Below are 21,785 nucleotides of genomic sequence, written 5' to 3'. Positions count from 1 at the left end.
ACATTCAAAAAATATTTCCTTCTCTGCTTTTGTAAGAGCGTAGCTGGAGTAATGACGTCCTTTAACTCTCTCATGCAGTTTTTTGGGGTCTTTCCTACGTTGCTGGTCCTCCTGTGCTTCTGGTATATCTTTTGTCTTCCCGTACACGCCCAGAAAGCCTAGCAGGTTCACGCAAAGATTCTTCGTCACGTGCATCACATCGATTGAAGAGCGGACCTCTAAGACTTCCCAATAGGGTAGATCCCAAAATATAGAATTCTTCTTCCACATGGGCGCGTGTCCGGCATCATCATTCGGAACAGACCGTCCGCTAGGACCCTTTCCAAATATTACATCTAGATCCTTGACCATACCAAATATATCAACACCATCACGATGAAGAGGCTTCCTCCGGTGATCAGCCTCACCGTTGTAATGCTTGCCTTTCTTTCTTACGGGATGGGTAAGCCTAAGAAATCGACGATGCCCCAGGTACACGACCTTCTTACATTTTTCCAAATAATCACCTTCGAGCTCATGTAAACAGTGCGTGCATGCATTGTATCCCTTGTTTGACTGTCCTGAAATGTTACCAAGAGCAGGCCAGTCATTGATGGTTACGAAAAGCAGCGCTCTTAGGTCAAATTCCTCCTGCTTGTGCTCGTCCCACACACGTACACCTGCTAGAGACCACAGCTGTAGAAGTTCTTCAACTAATGGCTTCAGGTACACATCAATGTCGTTCCCGGGTTGCTTCGGGCCTTGTATGAGCACTGGCATCATAATGAACTTCCGCTTCATGCACAACCAAGGAGGAAGGTTATATATACAAAGAGTCACAGGCCAGGTGCTATGGCTGCAGCTCTGCTCTCCAAAAGGATTCATGCCATCTGTACTTAGACCAAACCGTAAGTTCCTTGCATCCTGTGCAAAGTTTGAGAACTCTCTATCGATTTTTCTCCATTGGGAGCCATCAGCAGGGTGCCTCAACATCACGTCTTTCTTACGGTCTTCTTTGTGCCATCGCAACAACCTAGCATGCTCTTTATTTCTGAACAAGCGTTTCAGCCGTGGTATTATAGGAGCATACCACATAACCTTGGCAGGAACCCTCTTCCTGGGGCGCTCGCCCTCAACATCACCAGGGTCATCTCGTCTGATCTTATACCGCAATGCAGTGCACACCGGACATGCATCCAAATTCTCGTACTCATCGCGGTAGAGGATGCAGTCATTAATGCATGCATGTATCTTTTGCACATCTAATCCTAGAGGGCAGACAATCTTCTTCGCTTCGTACGCATGCGGCGGGCAATTCGTTACCCCTTGGAAGCTTCCTCTTAATTATTGTCGGCAACTTTCCAAATCCTGAGTCGGTGACACCGTTCTGCGCCTTCCATTGCAACAATTCCGGTGTCTTTGCCTAGCTTTTTATGGCCATCTTCGCAAGTTGGGTATAACAATTTGTTGTGATCTTCTATCATCTTGTCGAAGGCCAACCTTTCCTTTTCAGTTTCACATTCTCTCCTTGCATCAGCAATGGCCCGGCCAAGATCATCATCAGCAGGCTCATCTGGTGCCTCTTGATCTTCTACTTCATTGTCTTCATTGCCTTCTGCGGTATCATCGTATTCGGGAAATTGGGATAACCGTCATCATCCTCTTCCTCTTCGTCATTGTCTTCCATCATAACCCCTCTTTCTCCGTGCTTGGTCCAACAATAGTAACTGGGCATGAAACCGGATCGCAGAAGGTGGCTGTGAATGAGACTCGAGTGAGCGTAATTTACGGTATTCTTGCAGTCCACACATGGACAATACATGAAGCCACCATGTTTGTTTGCCTCCGCCACGGCCATAAAATTATCCAGGCCCGCAGTGAACTCGTCAAACCGTCGGTCAATGTACATCCATTGCCGATTCATCTGCATGATATAATTAAGCTGATCAAAACCATTACAGAACATCACGATGTATATATACACATGCATTTTATCAATTGCAGATGAAAAGGATAAAGTTGTTAACCTCGATGAAGAAGAAAAAAGCAAGTTAAGTGTGGCTTGATTTGTGTAAACTCAAGTGGCAAATCCTCTTAAGCATTTCATCGAACACCTCTTGTGCATGTGAAGAAGAGAGGAGAGCAATACACCCCTCTTGTGAAGATAGTGAAAAAATGGCCAAGTGTGGCTCACACTTGGGCAGGGGCAAGGTTATATAGCCAGAGGCGGGGCCTTTTGACCCGGTTTGTATTACAAACCGGGACTAAAGGGTTCCCCACGACTGACACGGCCTGCGGCGCCCTGCGGTGGACCCTTTAGTCCCGGTTTGTAATACAAACCGGGTCCAAAGGCCACTACAGGACAGGCGCCAGCGGGTGGGGTCGTCCTGGGCAGAAACGAACCGGGACCAATGCCCCCATTGGACCCGGTTTGGTTCAGCACTGGGACATTTGCTTGGGACCAAAGGCCTCTTCTCCACTAGTGCTTCCAGAAAAGATAGTTGTCCGGGGTAAGCCGGGTGGTGATCATCGGAGCAAAATTGAAGGGCCCCGACGATGTAGGCGATGACGAAGACGAACCCGCGCTGAAGTTCAGCGAGGGGTTTGAGAGCCTTGAGGAGCTTGACTTGGACCCAACTGATTCAGCGGAGAGTGCCGGAGAGGACTCCATGGCTGCAGCGGAGAAGGGTAGCGCCGATCGTGGAAGTCGACGGCGTTGTGATCGTGGAGGAGCGACGAAGATCCGATCTAGGTTTGCAAAACCGTCGGCTCTGATACCATAATAAAATACGTGTAGAGTAGATGATTGTAGGGTAGTGCACGGTACCAAACTTGGTCCGGCCTGGCATGTATATATAGGGGTAAGCTTTACATGGTACAAGTACATGAGTCGGTTTATCAAACAGTGTCAAACTACAACTAGTCTATGATTAGTATCTACCATAATATATAGTTTATCATAGAACGGTCTAAGATTAGTCGTATCCCGCAAACCAATTGTGTCTCGTCTAAGGGCATGTACAATGATGATATCTTAGCAGTGCCACCTAGGGTAAAATTTGGGGTGGAGAAAGAGAAAGTTGAAAAAAAAATCTATCTTCTCTTAATTTGAGTTATGATTTCTTAGCAACAATATCTCTAAACACATATTTAGAGATGTCTGGTTTGCGGAGATAATACAAAAAAACTATTATATATTATATTTTAATGTTATATCTAAACCGGATTGCTAACTCTCGGTTAGCCAGGAACTAAGTTAGAGCCCGATCGACTCGGCGACCGTTAGATTTGCATTGTGATTCGTGCATATGAAAATTATACATAGATGTGTAATTGCATATCCTTTAGCCCCAATTTCACGTCAATTACACATGAAAAAGCAGGTCGACACTGGTAGAAAAACAGGCTTCCGTCCAGCCCCATAAGTCGCGAAGCTATAGGAACCGCGACTAATGGGACCTTTAGTCGCGGTTCGGGAGGCGAACCGCGACCAAAGGCCTGGGCCCAGGGCGCTCGGTGGCCAGCTGGTGCACGTGGGGGGCTTTAGTCGCGGTTGGCCTGGCCAACCGCGACTAAAGGTGCCCGAAGGCCTTTAGTCGCGGTTGGCCAGGCCAACCGGGACTAAAGGCCCATCCCTATAAAAGGGCCTCAGCTCACAGCACTTAGCCATTTGGTGCCACTTCTCTTCACAAGCTTCACAAGGGGGTGTAGGTTTGCTTTTGGTTCCTCTTATGCACACAAGGTGTTTGATAAAATGCCCCAAGAGCATGAAACAAACATGATATGAAGTGTTGGAGCCACACTTGAGCTTCCTTATTTATTTTTTCCTCCTCGATCGCGGTTAGCAACTTGAACCTTTCATGTGTCATTGATAAAATATGCATGTGTGTAGTTCATTGTTTAATTTATATTGTTTGTAGCTAGTTAGTTTAACAAATGCATGATGGTTAATTATATATTTTATATTATAATAATGCAGATGAATCGGCAATGGATGTACGGTAACCGACTCTCCGGCGAGTTCACTACGGGTTTGAAAGATTTCCTCGTAGTGGCTAATGCGAACATGCAGGGGGGTTTTGTTATCTGTCCATGTGTTAACTGTAAGAATCAGAAGGGTTACTCTTCCTCAAGAGATGTTCACATGCACCTGCTTCGGCACGGTTTCATGCCAAGCTATAATTGTTGGACCAAGCATGGAGAAAGAGGGGTTATAATGGAAGAAGATGAAGAAGGGGATGATTTCATCGATGAAAGCTATCTTGCTCATTTCGGTGATACTTTCATGGAGGATGCTGAAGGTGAAGGGGAAGGTGAAGGGGAAGGTGAAGAAGAGGCACGTGATGATCCCGTTGATGATCTTGGTCGGACCATTGCTGATGCACGGAGATGCTGCGAAACTGAAAAGGAAAGGGAGAATTTGGATCGCATGTTAGAGGATCACAGAAAGGCACTGTACCCCGGATGCGATGATGGTCTGAAAAAGCTGGGCTGCACACTGGATTTGCTGAAATGGAAGGCACAGGCAGGTGTAGCTGACTCGGCATTTGAAAACTTGCTGAAAATGTTGAAGAATATGTTTCCAAAGAATAACGAGTTGCCCGCCAAGATGCGTACGAAGCAAAGAAGGTTGTCTGCCCTCTAGGTTTAGAGGTTCTGAAGATACATGCATGCATCAACGACTGCATCCTCTACCGCGGTGAATACGAGAATTTGAATGAATGCCCGGTATGCACTGCATTGCGTTATAAGATTAGAGGCGATGACCCTGGTGACGATGTTGAGGGCCGAAACCTGTGAAGAGGGTTCCCGCCAAGGTGATATGGTATGCTCCTATAATACCACGGTTGAAACGTCTGTTCAGGAACAAAGAGCATGCCAAGTTGTTGCGATGGCACAAAGAGGACCGTAAGTCGGACGGGGAGTTGAGACACCCCGCAGATGGAACGCAATGGAGAAAGATCGACAGAGAGTTCAAAGATTTTGCAGCTGACGCAAGGAACATAAGATTTGGTCTAAGTACAGATGGCATGAATCCTTTTGGCGAGCAGAGCTCCAGCCATAGCACCTGGCCTGTGACTCTATGCATCTACAACCTTCCTCCTTGGTTGTGCATGAAGCGGAAGTTTATTATGATGCCAGTGCTCATCCAAGGTCCGAAGCAACCCGGCAACAACATCGATGTGTACCTAAGGCCATTAGTTGATGAACTTTTACAGCTGTGGGGCAGACCTGGTGTCCGTGTGTGGGATGAGCACAAAGAAGAGGAATTTGACCTACGAGCGTTGCTTTTCGTAACCATCAACGATTGGCCTGCTCTTAGTAACCTTTCCGGACTGTCAAATAAGGGATACAATGCATGCACGCACTGCTTACATGAGACTGAAAGTGTACATTTGCCAAATTGTAAGAAGAACGTGTACCTTGGGCATCGTCGATTTCTTCCGAAAATTCATCCAGTAAGAAAGAAAGGCAAGCATTACAACGGCAAGGCAGATCACCGGCCGAAGCCTGCGGAACACACTGGTGCTGAGGTATTTGATATGGTCAAGGATTTGAAAGTCATCTTTGGAAAGGGTCCTAGCGGACAATCAGTTCCGAAGGGAGCTGACGGGCACGCAGCCATGTGGAATAAGAAATCTATATTCTGGGAGCTAGAATATTGGAAAGTCCTAGAAGTCCGCTCTGCAATCGACGTGATGCACGTTACGAAGAATATTTGCATGAACCTCCTAAGCTTCTTGGGCGTGTATGGGAAGTCAAATGATACAAAGGAAGCACGGCAGGACCAGCAACGTTTGAAAGACCCTGATGACCAGCATCCGGAACAGTTTCAAGGTCGTGCCAGCTACGCTCTGACCAAAGAAGAGAAGGTCATCTTTTTTGAATGCCTGAGCAGTATGAAGGTCCCGTCTGGATTCTCGTCCAATATAAAGGGAATAATAAACATGGCGGAGAAAAAGTTCCAAAACCTGAAGTCTCACGACTGCCAAGTGATTATGACGCAATTGCTTCCGATTGCTTTGAGGGGGCTCCTGCCGGAAAATGTTCGAGTAGCCATTGTGAAGCTATGTGCATTCCTCAATGCAATCTCTCAGAAGGTAATCAATCCAGAAGTTCTACCACGGTTACAGAACGATGTGATCCAATGTCTTGTCAGTTTTGAGTTGGTGTTCCCGCCATCCTTCTTCAATATTATGACGCACCTCCTGGTTCACCTAGTCGATGAGATTTCCATTCTCGGTCCTGTATTTCTACACAATATGTTCCCCTTCGAGAGGTTCATGGGAATATTAAAGAAATATGTTTGTAACCGTGCTAGGCCAGAAGGAAGCATCGCCAAGGGCTATGGAAATGAGGAGGTAATTGAGTTTTGTGTTGACTTTGTTCCTGACCTTAAGCCGATTGGTCTTCCTCGATCGCGGCACGAGGGGAGACTAAGTGGAAAAGGCACGATCGGAAGGAAATCAACGATATGTATGGACGGCCATTCTCTGACTGAAGCACACCACACAGTTCTGACCAATTCCAGCTTGGTGGCTCCGTACTTTGAGAAACACAAGAATATTTTACGCTCGGACAACCCTGGGAAGCCTGAATCCTGGATTAGGAAGGCCCACATGGAGACTTTCGGCAGTTGGTTGAGAAAACATTTAATGAATGACGATCATGTTGTAGATCAGCTGTACATGTTGGCCAAGACACCATCTTCGACTATAACGACTTTCCAAGGATACGAGATAAATGGGAATAGATTTTACACGATCGCCCAAGATAAAAAGAGCACCAACCAAAACAGTGGTGTCCGCTTTGATGCAGCAACCGAGAATGGGCAAAAGGTCACATATTATGGTTACATAGAGGAGATATGGGAACTTGACTATGGACCCTCCTTTAGGGTCCCTTTGTTCCGGTGCAAATGGTTCAAGCTAACAGGAGGTGGGGTAAAGGTGGACCAGCAATACGGAAAGACAATGGTGGATTTCAACAATCTTGGTTACCTTGATGAACCATTCGTCCTAGCGAAAGATGTCGCTCAGGTTTTCTATGTGAAGGACATGAGTAGCAAACCGAGGAAACGGAAAGATAAGAAAATGATCAGTACATCATGTGATGATCCAGAGCGCCACATTGTTCTTTCAGGGAAAAGAAACATCGTGGGAGTGGAGGACAAGACAGACATGTCAGAAGATTATAATATGTTTGCTGAAATGCCGCCCTTCAAAGTGAACACCGACCCAAGCATTAAGTTAAATGATGAGGATGCTCCATGGATACGGCAGAATCGTAAGCAAGCAGGGACACAAGGGAAGAAATGATGTGTAATAATTTATTGTACCAAACTTTGTTGAATGGATCATGTGAATTATATTACCCGTGATGTGTTTGGTGTTCATTTTCGAATGATTCAATTGACTCGAGATAGCACTGATGATACATGAAATTTGGAGTGATTCAGTCATACTCCTGCCTAGGCGTATAATATGCATACTCGTAGTCTTCATAGCCGCCGCCGTTGTACTGGTAGTCGTCGCCTTCTAAGTTGTCGCCGTCGTCGTCGCTGCTGTCGTCGCTGTCGTCGGGCGGCGCTCGTGGCTCGAACTGAGGGTAGCGTAGGCGAGGGATATCGCCGGCCGTGATGTAGTCCATGACGCTCTGCAGAGTCCGGCCGTACCACCATAGCCGACGGCCGGCCTCGTGGAAGTTCCCAGGAGGCAGACCGTCCTCCTCATACCTGGCGAGCGCCCTCTCACGCCGATTGATGAAGAAGGCGTCCCAAGTATGCTGGTTATCGGGATGCCAGCGGGGATTCATCTGCTGCACCGGCGTGAGGTCGAGGTAGTAGTGGTTCGTGATGGCCGCCCGGCGCGCAGTACCCTGAGGGACGGGAGGGACCGGCACGCCGCCGGCGCTTAGGCTCCAGCCGGCGGGGACGCGGTAGCCCGGTGGGCAAGGGTAGTTCGAGGCGCAAAGCTCCTCCACCTGCTGGTAGATTAGAGTGGGTGCGGTGGAAGCCATGAGAGAGTGATGAGAGATTGTAGAGATGTGATAATGCTGGCCAAGCCGGGCTACATATATGTAGTGAGAAATGGCAGGAAAAATGGGAGCGGGAAGACAGGAGGCGGGAAGAAAGTGGCGGGAAGAAAGAAGCGGGAAGAAATTGGCGGGAAGAAATTGGCGGGAAGAAAAAGAGGCGGGAAGAAAGTGGCGGGAAGAAAGAGGCGGGAAGAAAGAGGCGGGAAGACAGGGAAGAAATCTTCGGAAGACAGAGGCGGCCGGGAAGAACTGGTGGGAAGAACTGGTGGGAAGAGGAACGCGGAAAGATTTTGAAATGAATTAGTTTTATTTTTCTGAATTTTTTGATATATTATTTGTATTTTTAAGATTTTTAAATGAATTAGTTTTATTTTTCTGAATTTTTTGATATATTATTTGTATTTTTAACATTTTGAATTGAATTAGTTTTATTTTTCTGAATTTTTTGATATATTATTTGTATTTTTAACATTTTGAATTGAATTAGTTTTATTTTTCTGAATTTTTTGAAATATTATTTGTATTTTTAACATTTTGAATTGAATTAGTTTTATTTTTCTGTATTTATTGATATATTATATGTATTTTATGATTTTCAAAAAATAAAAGTATTTTCAAAAAATACCTGGCCAACCGCGACTAAAGGTCCTTGCGCGCGGGAAATTAAAAACCCGGCGAAAAACCCTTTAGTCGCGGTTGGCGTGGCCAACCGCGACTAAAGGTACCCCTTTAGTCGCGGTTGGCGACCCCAACCGCGACTACAGGGGGGGTCCCTATATATTCCCGCGGCGCGAACCGCCGCGCACAGTTTCTTCTTCCTCCGCCCGAACTGCTGATCTCTGAGACGCCGTCGCCGTCGTCATCGTCTCCGCGCCGCCCTCGTCGTCTCCACGAACCGTCGCCGTCGCCCGTGGTGCCGCGCCGTGTCGCGAACCGTCGCCGCGAACCGTCGCCGTCGCCGTAGCCCGTAAGGATCCAATCCAAACCGCCGCCGCCGCCCGTGCCGCGCCGCGCCGTGTCGCCGCAGCCGCGCGACGTACCCCGGCGCGCCGCCGCAGAGAGAGGCGCCGCGGCCACAGATCTGAGCGCCGCGCGCGCCACCGGCCAGAGAGAGGCGCGCCGCCGGCCAGAGAGAGGCGCCGGCCACAGTACAGGGGCGGCGCGCGCGCGGCGCATGTACCCCCGGCCAATTTTTTTTTCTTTTTTTTTTAGTTTTAGTTCTTGTTAATTTCGAAATTAAAATTAACTAAAAATTGAGACTTAAAAAACTAAAAGAAGACTTAAAATTTGAGACTTAAAATTTGAGACTTAAAAATTTGAGACTTAAAAATTTGAGACTTAAAATTTGAGACTTAAAATTTGAGACTTAAAATTTGAGACTTAAAATTAACTAAATAATTGAGACTTAAAAAACTAAAAGAAGACTTAAAATTTGAGATTTAAAATTTGAGACTTAAAAATTTGAGACTTAAAATTTGAGACTTAAAATTAACTAAATAATTTGAGACTACAATTTGACTTAAAAAACAAATAATTGAGACTTAAAATTTTGTGTCAAAAAGAACTACAAAATTTCCCCGTACCGTCGTCCTTCCCCACCGGCGCCGCCGCGCGCGCGCCACACAGACAGGGGGAGAGGGAGGCCGGCGGCCGGCCGGGGCGCGCGCCACACATGCAATAGCTAGGGCGGCGCCCGCCGGCGCCCCGGCCCCTCCAATCTCTCCCGGCGCACACACGCGCTCTTCCGCGACACCCTCTCCCACCCCTTCCAGCTCGCCGGCCCCCTCCTTTTGGCACCGCCCTTTCGCCACCGCCACCGCCCCCCTTCTTCACTTAATTAATTTGTTTTGACTACATGTTTTCAGGACTGACATATGGCGGACGATAGAGCTGACCCGATTATGGAGAACTATGATCCGGACGCTGAAGACTATATTTTCGGCATCATAAACGGCGATATTCTATATGTGCCGACCGGACAAGAAGAAGATGATATCTCTTCTTATCTGAACCTTGAGGGTGAAGATGAAGGGCGCCGTCAGCAAGATGATGCCGAAGAAACGTCGATAAACGACGATCTTCAATTGGAAGTAGCAACCACCTCCGGCGCCGAGGTATATATATACATTGAGCCTCTGGTGATACAAACTAACTGATTTGAATAAATATGTGTGTACTAACGCGCGCGACTCTCTTTCTTATTTTAGCCCTCGGCCGGATCGTCGAAACAATCGAGTACGTCGTCAAAGCGTGGCGCAACCAAGACGATGAAACCAGGAGAAACATGCACCATCGAGGTTGTCGAGGAAGCAACCGGCAGGCCGCTGGAGCCCCGCAAGAACGCCACCAAGTTTATCAGCCAATGCGGAGCCGTTGTTAGAGACAACGTCTCGATCACCGTCCAGGAGTGGAATCAGCCAAAGAAGGCACGTCTTGGTTTCACTTTTGTCGATAAGAGAACAAAAAAAGATTGCTTCAACAAGCTTATGGAACATTTCGTTCTACCTCCGGAATACCACAAATACGATGAGGAGGGTAACAAGATTGAGGAAAACAAGGAGAGGAGGAGGCTAATCAAACAGTTCGCTCTTCATAAGATGTCCGACGCATTCCGGAAATACAAGCAAAATCTAGCCCATGACTTTGTCAAGCAGAACAAGACTCCGGATTTCAAAGTACAATATGAGAAACTGCAACATGATTGGCTAGAATTTGTGAAGCAAAAGAAATCGGAGCAGTTCCTTCAAATATCGAAAAAAAATAAGGAAAATGCGGCTAAGAAGGAGTACAATCATATTATGGGGCCAGGAGGGTATCGCCTTTGGGTGCCTAGGTGGGAGAAGATGGAGAACGAGCTGAGGGCGCGAGGAATCCGTCCAGGTACGGAGGGATGGGACCCAAGGGCCAAAAGCTGGTGGTACGGGCATGGGGGATCGCTGAACCCGGAGACAGGGGAGTGTGTTTACCAGGGCAAAATAATTAAACCCACCCAAAAGCTTATTGAGGCAATGAGGGATGCTCAAGAGGGGAGGATCAAGTTCAACAGAGAGAACGACGCCCTGACAAAAGCCCTCGGGAATCCTGAACACGGAGGACGTGTACGAGGCATGGGGCACATTCCGTGGAAAGTAGGGTTCCCCCAGAACGATGACCCGTACGGTTACAGAAGCCGTAAGAGAAAGATGGATCGGGAAGCAGATGTTGTGGCGCGGTTGGCATCGGAAATGGATGTGATGAAGAAAACCGTGAGTGTACTAGTAGCCGAAAGAGATGCAGCTCGGGCGCAGCATGAAGATCATCCATTGGATCTCGGAAGCCAGCAGCGGAGAAGCAGCGTGGCTTCCACGGAGGCCCCACCGGCTGGTGCACCGACGATCGAAATTACTGCACCGGAGCCTCTGGTGGTCGAAATTACTGCACCGGAGCCTCCTCGCTACCCCGTGGACGATATAAAGGAGATGAAAGCATGTCATCTGTATTATCCTATCGAGAACATGTCCATGAAGGTAGCCATCGGCAGTGCTTTACCACCTGGAGCACTCCACCACAACAACCCCATTCAAGATGGCTATGCTCGTGTCACGGTGGAGGACATAGTCCAAGGGTTTGAGGACCTAGACATTGACATTGCTACACCTGAAGGGGCGACAAGACTTGGAGATGTCAAGCGCCAGTTCATTCTATGGCAAAAGAAGTTTATCAAGTTTCCAGGCGAGGCGCCAACTAGTCCACCCCCCTACGGTGGTGGTGGTGGCGGCGGTGGCGGTGGTGGTGGTGGTGCTTCACCTACACCTCCTTCACGTCAGCCGACGCCGCCCCCCAATTCACCTCCGGCGGGTAAGCAGCCGCCGCCCTAGTCCGCCCGGGCGGCGGTGCGACGCCGCCCCCCAATCCACCTCCGGCGAAGAAGCAGAAGCAGCAGTCCTGGATTATTAACCCGGACCCTTATGTACCTAAGATAACAAAGGTACCGGAGCCATCACTGAAGCCTCTCCCCACGAGGCCTTGGGAACGTAGTGCCGAGGAAGTCGAGGCGGCCGCGACTGCTGAATATGAGAAATGGAAGGTGGACTGCAAGAAGAAAAGAGAGCCCGAGCCCAAGCCAGTATTTTCTGATGAGCAAAAGAAGTGGGCTAAGTCATTTTTGAACACACCGTCCCAAGCCGCGAAGAATCTGCCTGACGACTATGCACGTGAACTTCGTAATCAGGCACACATGTTCAAGGAGAAGAAAGAGGAGGCCGAGAAAACGGAATTACAAAGTGCACAAAGCGGGAAACGAGTTGCCCAGCTCGGGGAACAAAGTAAACAATCGATTGCCCCACTTATAGTGACAGCCGCCGGTCCGGATGCCCCCGATATCATAGAAGCTGCGGCAGCACATGGATTGACTGTAACGAGTGCCAGAGAACAAGCGGCCAACTTAGGTATTACTCTTCGTGAACTGTTAGGCCTTGATGAGGCGCCAGTGAAGGAGGTAGTACTTACATATGTGAAGAATGGGCCTCTCGTCGAGCCTGCGCAGGAAGAGGATCTACCTCCACAAATGAAAGGTCTGCTGAAATGGTACAAGGGTTACATAGAAAATAAAAACGCCAAAGATTATATTTATGCGGAAGTTGGATATGAGCATCACTTCAAACATTACTCTGTACAAATTCATCTGAGTGAATTGTTCCAGCTTTTCAATCTGCGCGAGCTCGACAAATCTATCATCAGTTGCTACGTTCTGTAAGTGATTTATTTCTACCCCATCTCGTTCATATTGCCTGCACTATATATATATATATATGTCCTAACTATATTGTTGTGTCCGCTATTATACATGCAGAATGAAGATTAAGGAATGCAGAGTAAGGAACATCCATGATGTTGGGTTCATTGACCCACACATCGTTAATGGATATACGTTACAGCATCACCCCGCCGACGTGGAGGAAGACCTGTGGCGGTTTCTTGATAAGCAGGAACTCAAAAGTGATATTCTATTTCCTTACCATTTTGGGTGAGTGTTTATGTCTTGAGCACATTCTCTTTTGTTTACTCCATGCATGGTATGTGGCCGGCTAATCGATGAGTTATGCATGACGTACTGTGCATGTATCGTGTCCGCAGGTTCCACTAAATTCTGCTAGTAATTAAAGTTGACAAATCAGAATATCTCGTCCACGACTCTCTGAATATGGATAAGGCGCGTTGGGCCGACATGATACAAATGATTCAAAAGTAATTGTTTTCATTCATTTGCGCTCTATATCGATCGGTCTATTTCGTTCATTTCCTAATTAAGCTTCAAGTAATTAACTAATAACTCTCTTGTTCATTTAATTTTCTTTGCCTCGTAGGGTTTGGAGACGGTTCTCAGATACAAAGGTCGGTGAATTCAAAAAAGAGCTACATTTCATGCGGTCAAAGGCTAAGAATGGTGGCGATATTCAGCCACCGGGAACCAATCTGTGTGGATACTATGTCTGTGAGATGATCCGGAGATACACCTCTGAGCGCGTTCCGAGTGATCTCAATGCTCAGAGGAATAACCTCCGGATGATGCTTAGTCCAGAAGCTCGCTTCCGACCACTTCAAGAGGAACTAGCTGGATGGTTCACGAGGGAAGTCCTCGATCCTAAAGGAGAACACCATTGCGAGGACGTAGAACTATACATGCATTAAATTATGTATGGAAACTTGTTCAAACTTGTATATGGTCATCCGATGATATTGAATATATATTGTATATTCCTCTTGAATTCTTTTTGGTTCTAATTTCAAATTTGTTTGGAATTGTACATTCATATGCATGTATATATGTAGTACCGTAGAATATGTGAAACTCCTTCAAAATTACAATAAAGCACAAAAGAAATAAAACAATACAAATTAAACAGAAAACAGGTTTAAGGGGGGGGGGGGGCAGGTTTAGGGGGGGGGCCTAAAACCCTAAACCTGCGGCGGCCTTTAGTCGCGGTTGGCCAGAAGAACCGCGACTAAAGGTCCTCCGCCCCGACGGTCGCCTGGCGCCCACGTGGACGGGCCTTTAGTCGCGGTTCGTAAGCAACCGCGACTAAAGGGGGGCCTTTAGTCGTGCTTAATTGGTCGCGGTTGCGCAACCGCGACTAATGGCAGTTGCGAACCGCGACCAAAGGCCCTTTTTCCACCAGTGCGACCAGCAATTAGCCACGTCCATATCTAAATTGCATTTTTCATTCCCATTTTCTGAAACAAGAGGAGTACGTCAATCTTGCCGATCTTGTCTCATTTTTCATAAGTAAACTTTGATCCGGAGCAGAGCAGTTCCGTGGGTGGTTCCACGTCAAATTATAGTTATCTCCGGCCTCTCGGCTTCATTCCATTTCCATGAGAGAAAAAACGTGTTCTTTTCGGTTCTTCCTAACCCGCGGCCCGGCCACGTTGTCTTCATGGATTGGAGCCTTTGGAGGAAGAGCTCCAGCCGTACCCGGCCACGTTGAATGACGAGGGGATGTACGCGCATATGAAGGCGGTGGCGGAAGGGATGCTGGGCTTGCTGGTCCTGCAGAAAATCGATCGGGACTTTCATGTATATATATCGTGTCCGATTACAAGTCTACATGTCTTGCGCTGCACGCTGATATATGTACGTGTTTGAGTGTTTCCGTTAGTTTTAGCCTGCCCAACGTACGTGCCCAAGATCGATCGATCGAACCAAGAACACAGATCTGCAGGGACGAAAATAACCGATCGATTTTACTGTCAGCCGGCCGCGCGGTGATCTTTACTCCTCTCAACGGCGGCGCGCGCGCGCGCGGAGGCAGGAGCTGCTCCCAAAAATACATATACATACTGACGTGACATACATGGACGACGCCATGCCGGAAGCCACCGCCGTATCCTTACCGAACGACGTCATCTTCGACATCCTCTCCAGGACGCCAATGAAGCCAGTCTGCCGGTTCCGATGCGTGTCCAAAGGGTGGCATGGCCTTATCTCCGACCAATCCTTCCTCGCGCCGCGTATAAGCTCCGCCACACCGACCCGTTCCTCGTCGACACCGGCTTCTTTCGAGGTAACAAGAAGCCTGACTTGCGGCTCATGGATATGGACGGCAACGTCGTTAGAGTGTTTGAAGGCATCGGCGGCTCCGGGATGTTTCCCACGACGAGCCTCGATAACCTCATCTCTGTCTGGGACGGTTCCTGCGAAGATGTCCATCACGAACACGAGTCCTGCAAAACCATCCATGTTGTCGATCCTGCCACCGGAGAGGTGCTCTTTACCAGCCCAGGGCATGAGGTGATTGAGGATGCTTTCACCGAGTACTATAAAATCTTCAGCATCGGCCGTGCCACCCCCTCCGGCGTATACAAGGTGGTCCGCCTCGTCGGAGGCAACATTTGTGATGTCATCACGTTAGGTGACGACACGGGATGGAGGAGGAAGACATGGCCACGGCCGGTCCCAAAGTATCGCCTTGATCGTGGATGTTCTCCCGTCACTATTAACCGACGTATATGTTGGTTATGTTGTTGTAACAATATAGGATCTTATCTGTAGTTGTTAACAGTTAGTTAGTTGCATATTTGTATCTATCTGTAACTTGGCTTGATGTCTATATAAAGTGCTACGCCGGCCAGGTTGAGCTGTGCGACCCAAATCTCTATTCTTTGTTTCTGTTATGGTATCAGAGCTCTGAAGATCCAATCTACGCTTCATCCTCTCCATGCTCACCCTGACCGGCGCTGCTCGTGAGATCGAGATCGCCATGGCGTCGTCCTCAACATCAACCGGGCCGATCACCCTCACCAATCAGATCACGGTTAAGCTCACCGAAGACAATTATTTGTTTTGGCGTGCGCAGGTTCTTCCCCTTCTCCGGAGCAATGGACTCATGAAGTTCATCAGCAAGGAGTTCGCCGCTCCCTCATCGGAGATCACCAATCCCCAGGCGGGTGAAGCCGGCGCGCCGGCCAAGATCATCAACCCTGCCTGGGTAGCCTGGTACCAGCAGGACCAGGCTATCCTCACGGCCTTCCTCGCGTCCTTGACGCCTGAGGTGTTTGGCATCGTCATCCTCGCCAACACGTCCGAAGAGGCATGGTCCACCCTGGCGGGAAGCTTCGCCAGTCAATCAACGGCGAGGAGCATGCAGCTCCGGTACCAGCTCTCCATCACCAAGAAGCTGGACGCATCTGCATCGACCTACTTCAACCGGATCAAGGCGCTCTCCGACACCCTGACGTCGATCGGGATGCCGCTGCGCGCCGAGGAGTTCACCTCCTATCTGCTGGCCGGCCTCGACGCCGACTATGATGCGTTCGTCGATCGCGTCTCGGCCAGCACCATCCCGATGCCGGTTCGCGATGTCTACGCCCAGCTCCTCAACACGGAGCAGCGCGTGGAGGCACGCAAGGCCGAGCTTCGCGGCGAGGGCCTTCACGCCGCCAACTTCAACTCACGCGGTGGCGGTGCGCGCCCATACCGCCCCGACATGCGCGATCGATCAAGCTACACCAACCCGATCTCGCCGTCTCCCGCAGCACTTCCAATGCCCAACTTCGTCCGTGATGGAGGATCCTCCTCACAAGGCCAAGATCGCCCACGTCCTTTGTGCCAACTCTGCGGCAAGGTGGGCCATGTTGCCTCGAAGTGCTTCAAGCGTTTCAAGCGCGAGTTTCTTGGCCTCGGGAACGATGGACGAGACGGGCGCAACAACGATCGCCAGGCTGCTGTGGTCACTCATGGTGGCAATGGTGGCCACGGTGGCGGCAATGGTCACCACAACAACAACACGGGTGGCTACACTCCCTCCTACAACATCGACTCCGGCTGGTATGTGGATTCTGGCGCGACTGACCACCTCACCGCCGAGCTTGACAAGCTCTCCGTGAAGGAACGCTATGGTGGCAATGACAAGGTCCACACCGCAAATGGAGCAGGTATGCATATCCATCATGTTGGTCATTCCTCAATTCCTAGTGCATCTAGATCACTTCAGCTCCGCGATGTTCTTCATGTCCCTAAAGTCACCAGAAATCTCCTTTCTGTTCCTAAATTCACTAGAGATAACAATGTTTTCTTTGAACTTCATCCTTGGTATTTTCTTGTTAAGGATCGAGTCACGAGGGAAACAATACTTAGAGGAGGAGTTCATGGTGGTCTCTATCGCATTGATGATCCGACTGTCAAGCATGTCTTCAGCGGTCTCAAGGTGTCACGGGAGAAGTGGCATGCGCGCTTAGGCCATCCGTCTACACAAATAGTTCAGCATATTCTTCATAGGAATAAACTTCCATCAGATTCGTTACACAATAATGTAATTTGTGATGCATGCCAACAAGGCAAAAGTCATCAATTACCTTTTTCCCTTTCAAATCGTGTAATCTCGAAACCTCTTGAATTCATTTATTCAGATGTGTGGGGCCCTGCCCAAACCTCCACAAGTGGTCATAGCTATTATGTGAGTTTTATTGATGGCTATAGTCGGTTTACCTGGATGTACCTCCTTAAGCATAAGTCGGATGTCTTTGAGATTTTTCTTGCTTTCCAGAAACATGTTGAGCGTCTCCTAGGCCACAAAATTGTTCATGTCCAATCCGACTGGGGTGGTGAATATCTTAAGCTAAACAAGTTTTTTGCTGACATTGGCATTTCTCATCGTGTGTCATGTCCTCACACACATCAACAAAACGGGTTGGCAGAACGCAAACACCGTCATCTTGTAGAAACTGGACTTACTCTACTTGCTCACTCTTCTGTTCCTTTTAGGTTCTGGAGTGATGCCTTCACCACCGCATGCTTCTTGCTAAACCGTGTTCCTAGCCGAGTCATCCATATGCAAACACCTCTTGAGAGGCTTTTGGGAGAGAAACCTGATTACACCTTCATGAAAGTTTTTGGGTGTGCCTGTTGGCCACATCTCCGACCCTACAATAATAGGAAACTTGAGTTCCGTTCCAAGAAGTGTGTTTTCCTTGGTTATAGTCCACTTCATAAGGGATATAAATGTCTACATGTGCCAACGAATCGAGTTTACATATCTCGAGACGTCATCTTTGATGAGAATGTCTTTCCATTCTCTAGTCTCCCTACATCATCCCCCGACTCACCTTTGCATCGCGCTACTCCCACTTCCGACCAACTTGATGATATTGCATATACACCTGTTTTGCTTCCTAACCACGGTGCAGGGATCGGGAGAGGAGCACGGCTTGCAGAAATTCCTCCTGAAACGGATGATCACGGCAGGAATCAACATGGCGACGTCGATCACGATCGCCATGCAGCCTCGGGAGATGAGCACGTCGATCACCATGCAAGCCCAGTGCGGTCGAGTCCCGCACGGGCGGCTGCATCGTCGCCTGGGCTGGATGTGTCTCTGTCTGCTGGGCCGTCCCTATCGGCCCATGACTCCACGGCGCCTCCTTCACCATCTGCCTCGACATCACAGTCTCCTGCTGCCCCGCCTCCGCCTGTACAACGCGGCGTCACCACGCGCCTTCAGCGAGGCATTCGGAAGCCTCGTCAGCGTACTGATGGAACAGTCACGTGGATGGCTACATGCCTGGCTCATGCAGCAGATGCTGCTGTACAGGAACCTCCAGATTTTCGTCATGCAATGACGAGTCCTCCGTGGCGAGAAGCTATGCAGCAGGAGTATGATGCACTCCAGAGGAATGGCACATGGCGTCTAGTCCCTCGACAGCCAGGTATCAATGTGATTCACTCCAAGTGGGTCTTTAAAGTAAAACAACATGCTGATGGATCAGTTGAGCGATATAAGGCGCGATTAGTAGCAAAGGGCTTTAAGCAGCGATATGGACTAGACTATGCTGATACATTTAGTCCTGTGGTTAAACCGACAACAATTCGATTATTGTTGTCTCTTGCAGTTTCTCAGCGATGGCACCTCCGTCAGTTGGATATCCAAAATGCTTTTCTTAATGGCATACTGGAAGAGGAGGTGTATATGCGTCAGCCACCTGGGTTTGAAGATCCAGCGCATCCACAACACTTATGTCGCCTTGTGAAAGCAATTTATGGACTTAAACAAGCGCCGAGAGCATGGCATGCCAGGTTAAGTTCAGTTCTTGGTAAACTTGGGTTTAAAGCATCAGCTGCTGACACTTCGCTGTTTATCTGTCAACGCTCCGATGTCACAGTTTACCTTCTTGTATATGTTGATGACATAATTGTTGTGAGTTCATCACCTACTGCTAGCACTCAACTGGTTTCAGCACTTCGAGATGATTTTGCAGTCAAGGATCTTGGGCCGCTGCATTTCTTTCTTGGGATTGAGGTGCTTCGACAGTCTTCTGGTGGTCTGGTTCTTACTCAGAGAAAATATGCACTTGAACTTCTTCGTCGCGCAGGAATGCTCAAGTGTCAACCAGCCACGACTCCCATGACTGTTACTGATCCGCTAAGTATTTCTGCTGGAGTACCCCTTCTTTCTGATGATGCTACTAGATATCGTAGTGTGGTTGGAGGGCTACAGTATCTTACGGTTACTCGTCCAGATTTGTCATATGCTGTGAATAGAGTATGTCAGTTCCTTCATGAGCCACGTGATATTCATTGGGCTGCTGTGAAGCGAATACTTCGATATTTGAAGTTCACTGGTGATCATGGACTTCGTGTTAGTCCTTCTTCCTCTGTTCTGCTTTCTGCTTTTTCGGATGCTGACTGGGCGGGAGATTCTGATGATCGGCGATCAACCGGGGGTCATGCCATCTTCTTTGGAGGAAATTTGATCGCCTGGAGTGCGAGGAAACAGTCCACAGTTTCTCGCTCAAGTACTGAGTCTGAGTACAAAGCGCTTGCCAATGCTACCGCCGAACTGATTTGGGTTCAGTCAGTTCTTCAGGAGCTAGGAGTTAAACAGAATCGATCTCCGGTTTTGTGGTGTGACAATCTTGGAGCAACCTATCTATCATCCAATCCAGTGTTTCATGCTCGGACTAAACACATTGAGGTTGATTTTCATTTTGTTCGAGAAAGGGTTGCCCAGAAGAAGCTTCACATTCAGTTCATTTCCTCAAAGGATCAAGTTGCAGATATATTCACCAAACCACTTCCGTTGCCAGCATTTCAGTCATGTAGGCGCAATCTCAACCTTTCCGAAGTAGGCTGAGATTGAGGGAGGGTATTAACCGACGTATATGTTGGTTATGTTGTTGTAACAATATAGGATCTTATCTGTAGTTGTTAACAGTTAGTTAGTTGCATATTTGTATCTATCTGTAACTTGGCTTGATGTCTATATAAAGTGCTACGCCGGCCAGGTTGAGCTGTGCGACCCAAATCTCTATTCTTTGTTTCTGTTAGTCACCATCGACGGCGTCATGTACTTCTTGATAAAAGGGACAGCCGATGTCACCTTGGTATGCTTCGATCTCGAGAGCGAGCGGTGGAAGGACGATACCATTGAAGGTCCACAAACCATCGGCGGCGCAGAGACGTGGAGTAGGAGTGAAATATCGGTCTACATAATCGAGCTCAACGGTTCCCTTTGCATGGTTCAAGAGGAATGCATTGACGGGCATTTGGTTCACTTTCAACATCCGCAAGCTGCATGCAGCAACGTATGGATCTTGGACGATTTTGAGAAAAGTAACTGGACCAAGTTGTGCACGATCCCAATAGGCCCATTCGGGCGTAGTTGTATGCCATTGAGGATGATGCAAGATGGCGAAAAGTTGCTCGTGCAATGTGGTACTACATACAAGCGTTCATCATTGGCCCTACAAGTCTATGATCTGCGCACGGAGAAATTTTCGAACATTACCGGGAAGCCAGGCTATCTTCCATGCAACATTGCTCTCTGTAACTTACACTTGGAACAGCTTGTGTTGGCCAGGAATTAATTCACACTATTGTCTAGCCTCTCTATGTTTCGAAGTACTTTTGTTTTCGATGGTCTATCAATGAGACACGTTATTTTGGATAAACTCTCGTACCAACAGAACACATGGCCGTGAAAAAATTTGAGCAACATTTTTGTCTTTTTGGGCAACAAGAATCTAAGCTAGATAAAACATACCATACACATATAGCATAATTTGTCTTTTTGGGCAACAAGAGTCTAAGCTAAATAACACATACCATACACATATAGCATAATTTGTCTTTTTGGATAAATTGTGTTTTTGACTTGAATCGTATATGCTCTCATCTCATGGAGAGAAAACCCAGCGGGCCTAGCCCAAAGAAGATAAATCTCAGATTTTGCTCTCTCTCCGCAAAAGCAAAACGAAGATCTGGTATGGGCCCTATAGCTAGTTCCCCTAACGCAGCAGTACCGTACCCGCACACGACGAAGCTCACCCGGCACCGCCGCCACCGATCGCCGGCGCGCCAAACCCAGAGATGTCTTCAGTCTGGCGCCGTCTCCTCGGCGCTCTCGCGCTTGAACCGGACCCGGACTCAGATCCGGTGCGCAGATGCGCGGCGGAGCTAACGCTGCTCTTCGTCGTCTCGTCGTTTACCCGTCTGCACCGATGGGACGCCAGCAAGCACAGGACGTTCTATTGGGCCGCCGCCACCGCCTCTTCCCGCGTGAACACCTTCACCTTGCTGATAGTGGCGACCATCCCGTATTTCGTGGTGTCCCACCGTACCTTGCATGGTTGGGTGAGCAACGCCACCGGTACCTTGCATGGTTGGGTCATCAACGCCACCGGCCTACTCAGAGGAGGCCGTCGGCGTCCTGATGTTGAGTAGTTCGCTTGTTTGTTTTTTAGCTAGAACAATAGATCTAGTGAAGATCGAGATTGCAGCTTCAACTAGAGTAGCA

The 21,785-nt window shown here is 48.5% G+C and overlaps 1 protein-coding gene across 1 annotated transcript; it reads left to right on the top strand.

The window, feature by feature from the left end:
* The first annotated feature begins 14,950 nt into the window (after nucleotides 1–14,950).
* Nucleotides 14,951–20,123, top strand: LOC139838865 (uncharacterized). The gene is made up of 3 exons (XM_071828883.1): nucleotides 14,951–15,402; nucleotides 15,689–16,929; nucleotides 18,181–20,123. Exons 1-3 carry the CDS (start codon nucleotides 14,951–14,953, stop codon nucleotides 20,121–20,123), a joined length of 3,636 nt encoding a protein of 1,211 aa, XP_071684984.1.
* The last annotated feature ends 1,662 nt before the right edge of the window (nucleotides 20,124–21,785 follow it).

Source organism: Lolium perenne, chromosome 4 (genome assembly GCF_019359855.2).
Source record: "Lolium perenne isolate Kyuss_39 chromosome 4, Kyuss_2.0, whole genome shotgun sequence".
Taxonomy (NCBI): domain Eukaryota; kingdom Viridiplantae; phylum Streptophyta; class Magnoliopsida; order Poales; family Poaceae; genus Lolium; species Lolium perenne.
Note: the sequence above shows the minus strand (reverse complement) of the source record. Positions and strands in the feature narration are given on the sequence as shown.

What these genes read in the sequence shown, in the direction of transcription:
- LOC139838865 (XM_071828883.1), top strand. Translation starts at nt 14,951, where the DNA reads ATGCGTGTCCAAAGGGTGGCATGGCCTTATCTCCGACCAATCCTTCCT. An exon ending in AACATTTGTGATGTCATCAC is followed by an intron (nt 15,403 to 15,688) that starts GTTAGGTGACGA and finishes AGAGCTCTGAAG; the next exon opens with ATCCAATCTACGCTTCATCC. An exon ending in CCACACCGCAAATGGAGCAG is followed by an intron (nt 16,930 to 18,180) that starts GTATGCATATCC and finishes ACCACGGTGCAG; the next exon opens with GGATCGGGAGAGGAGCACGG.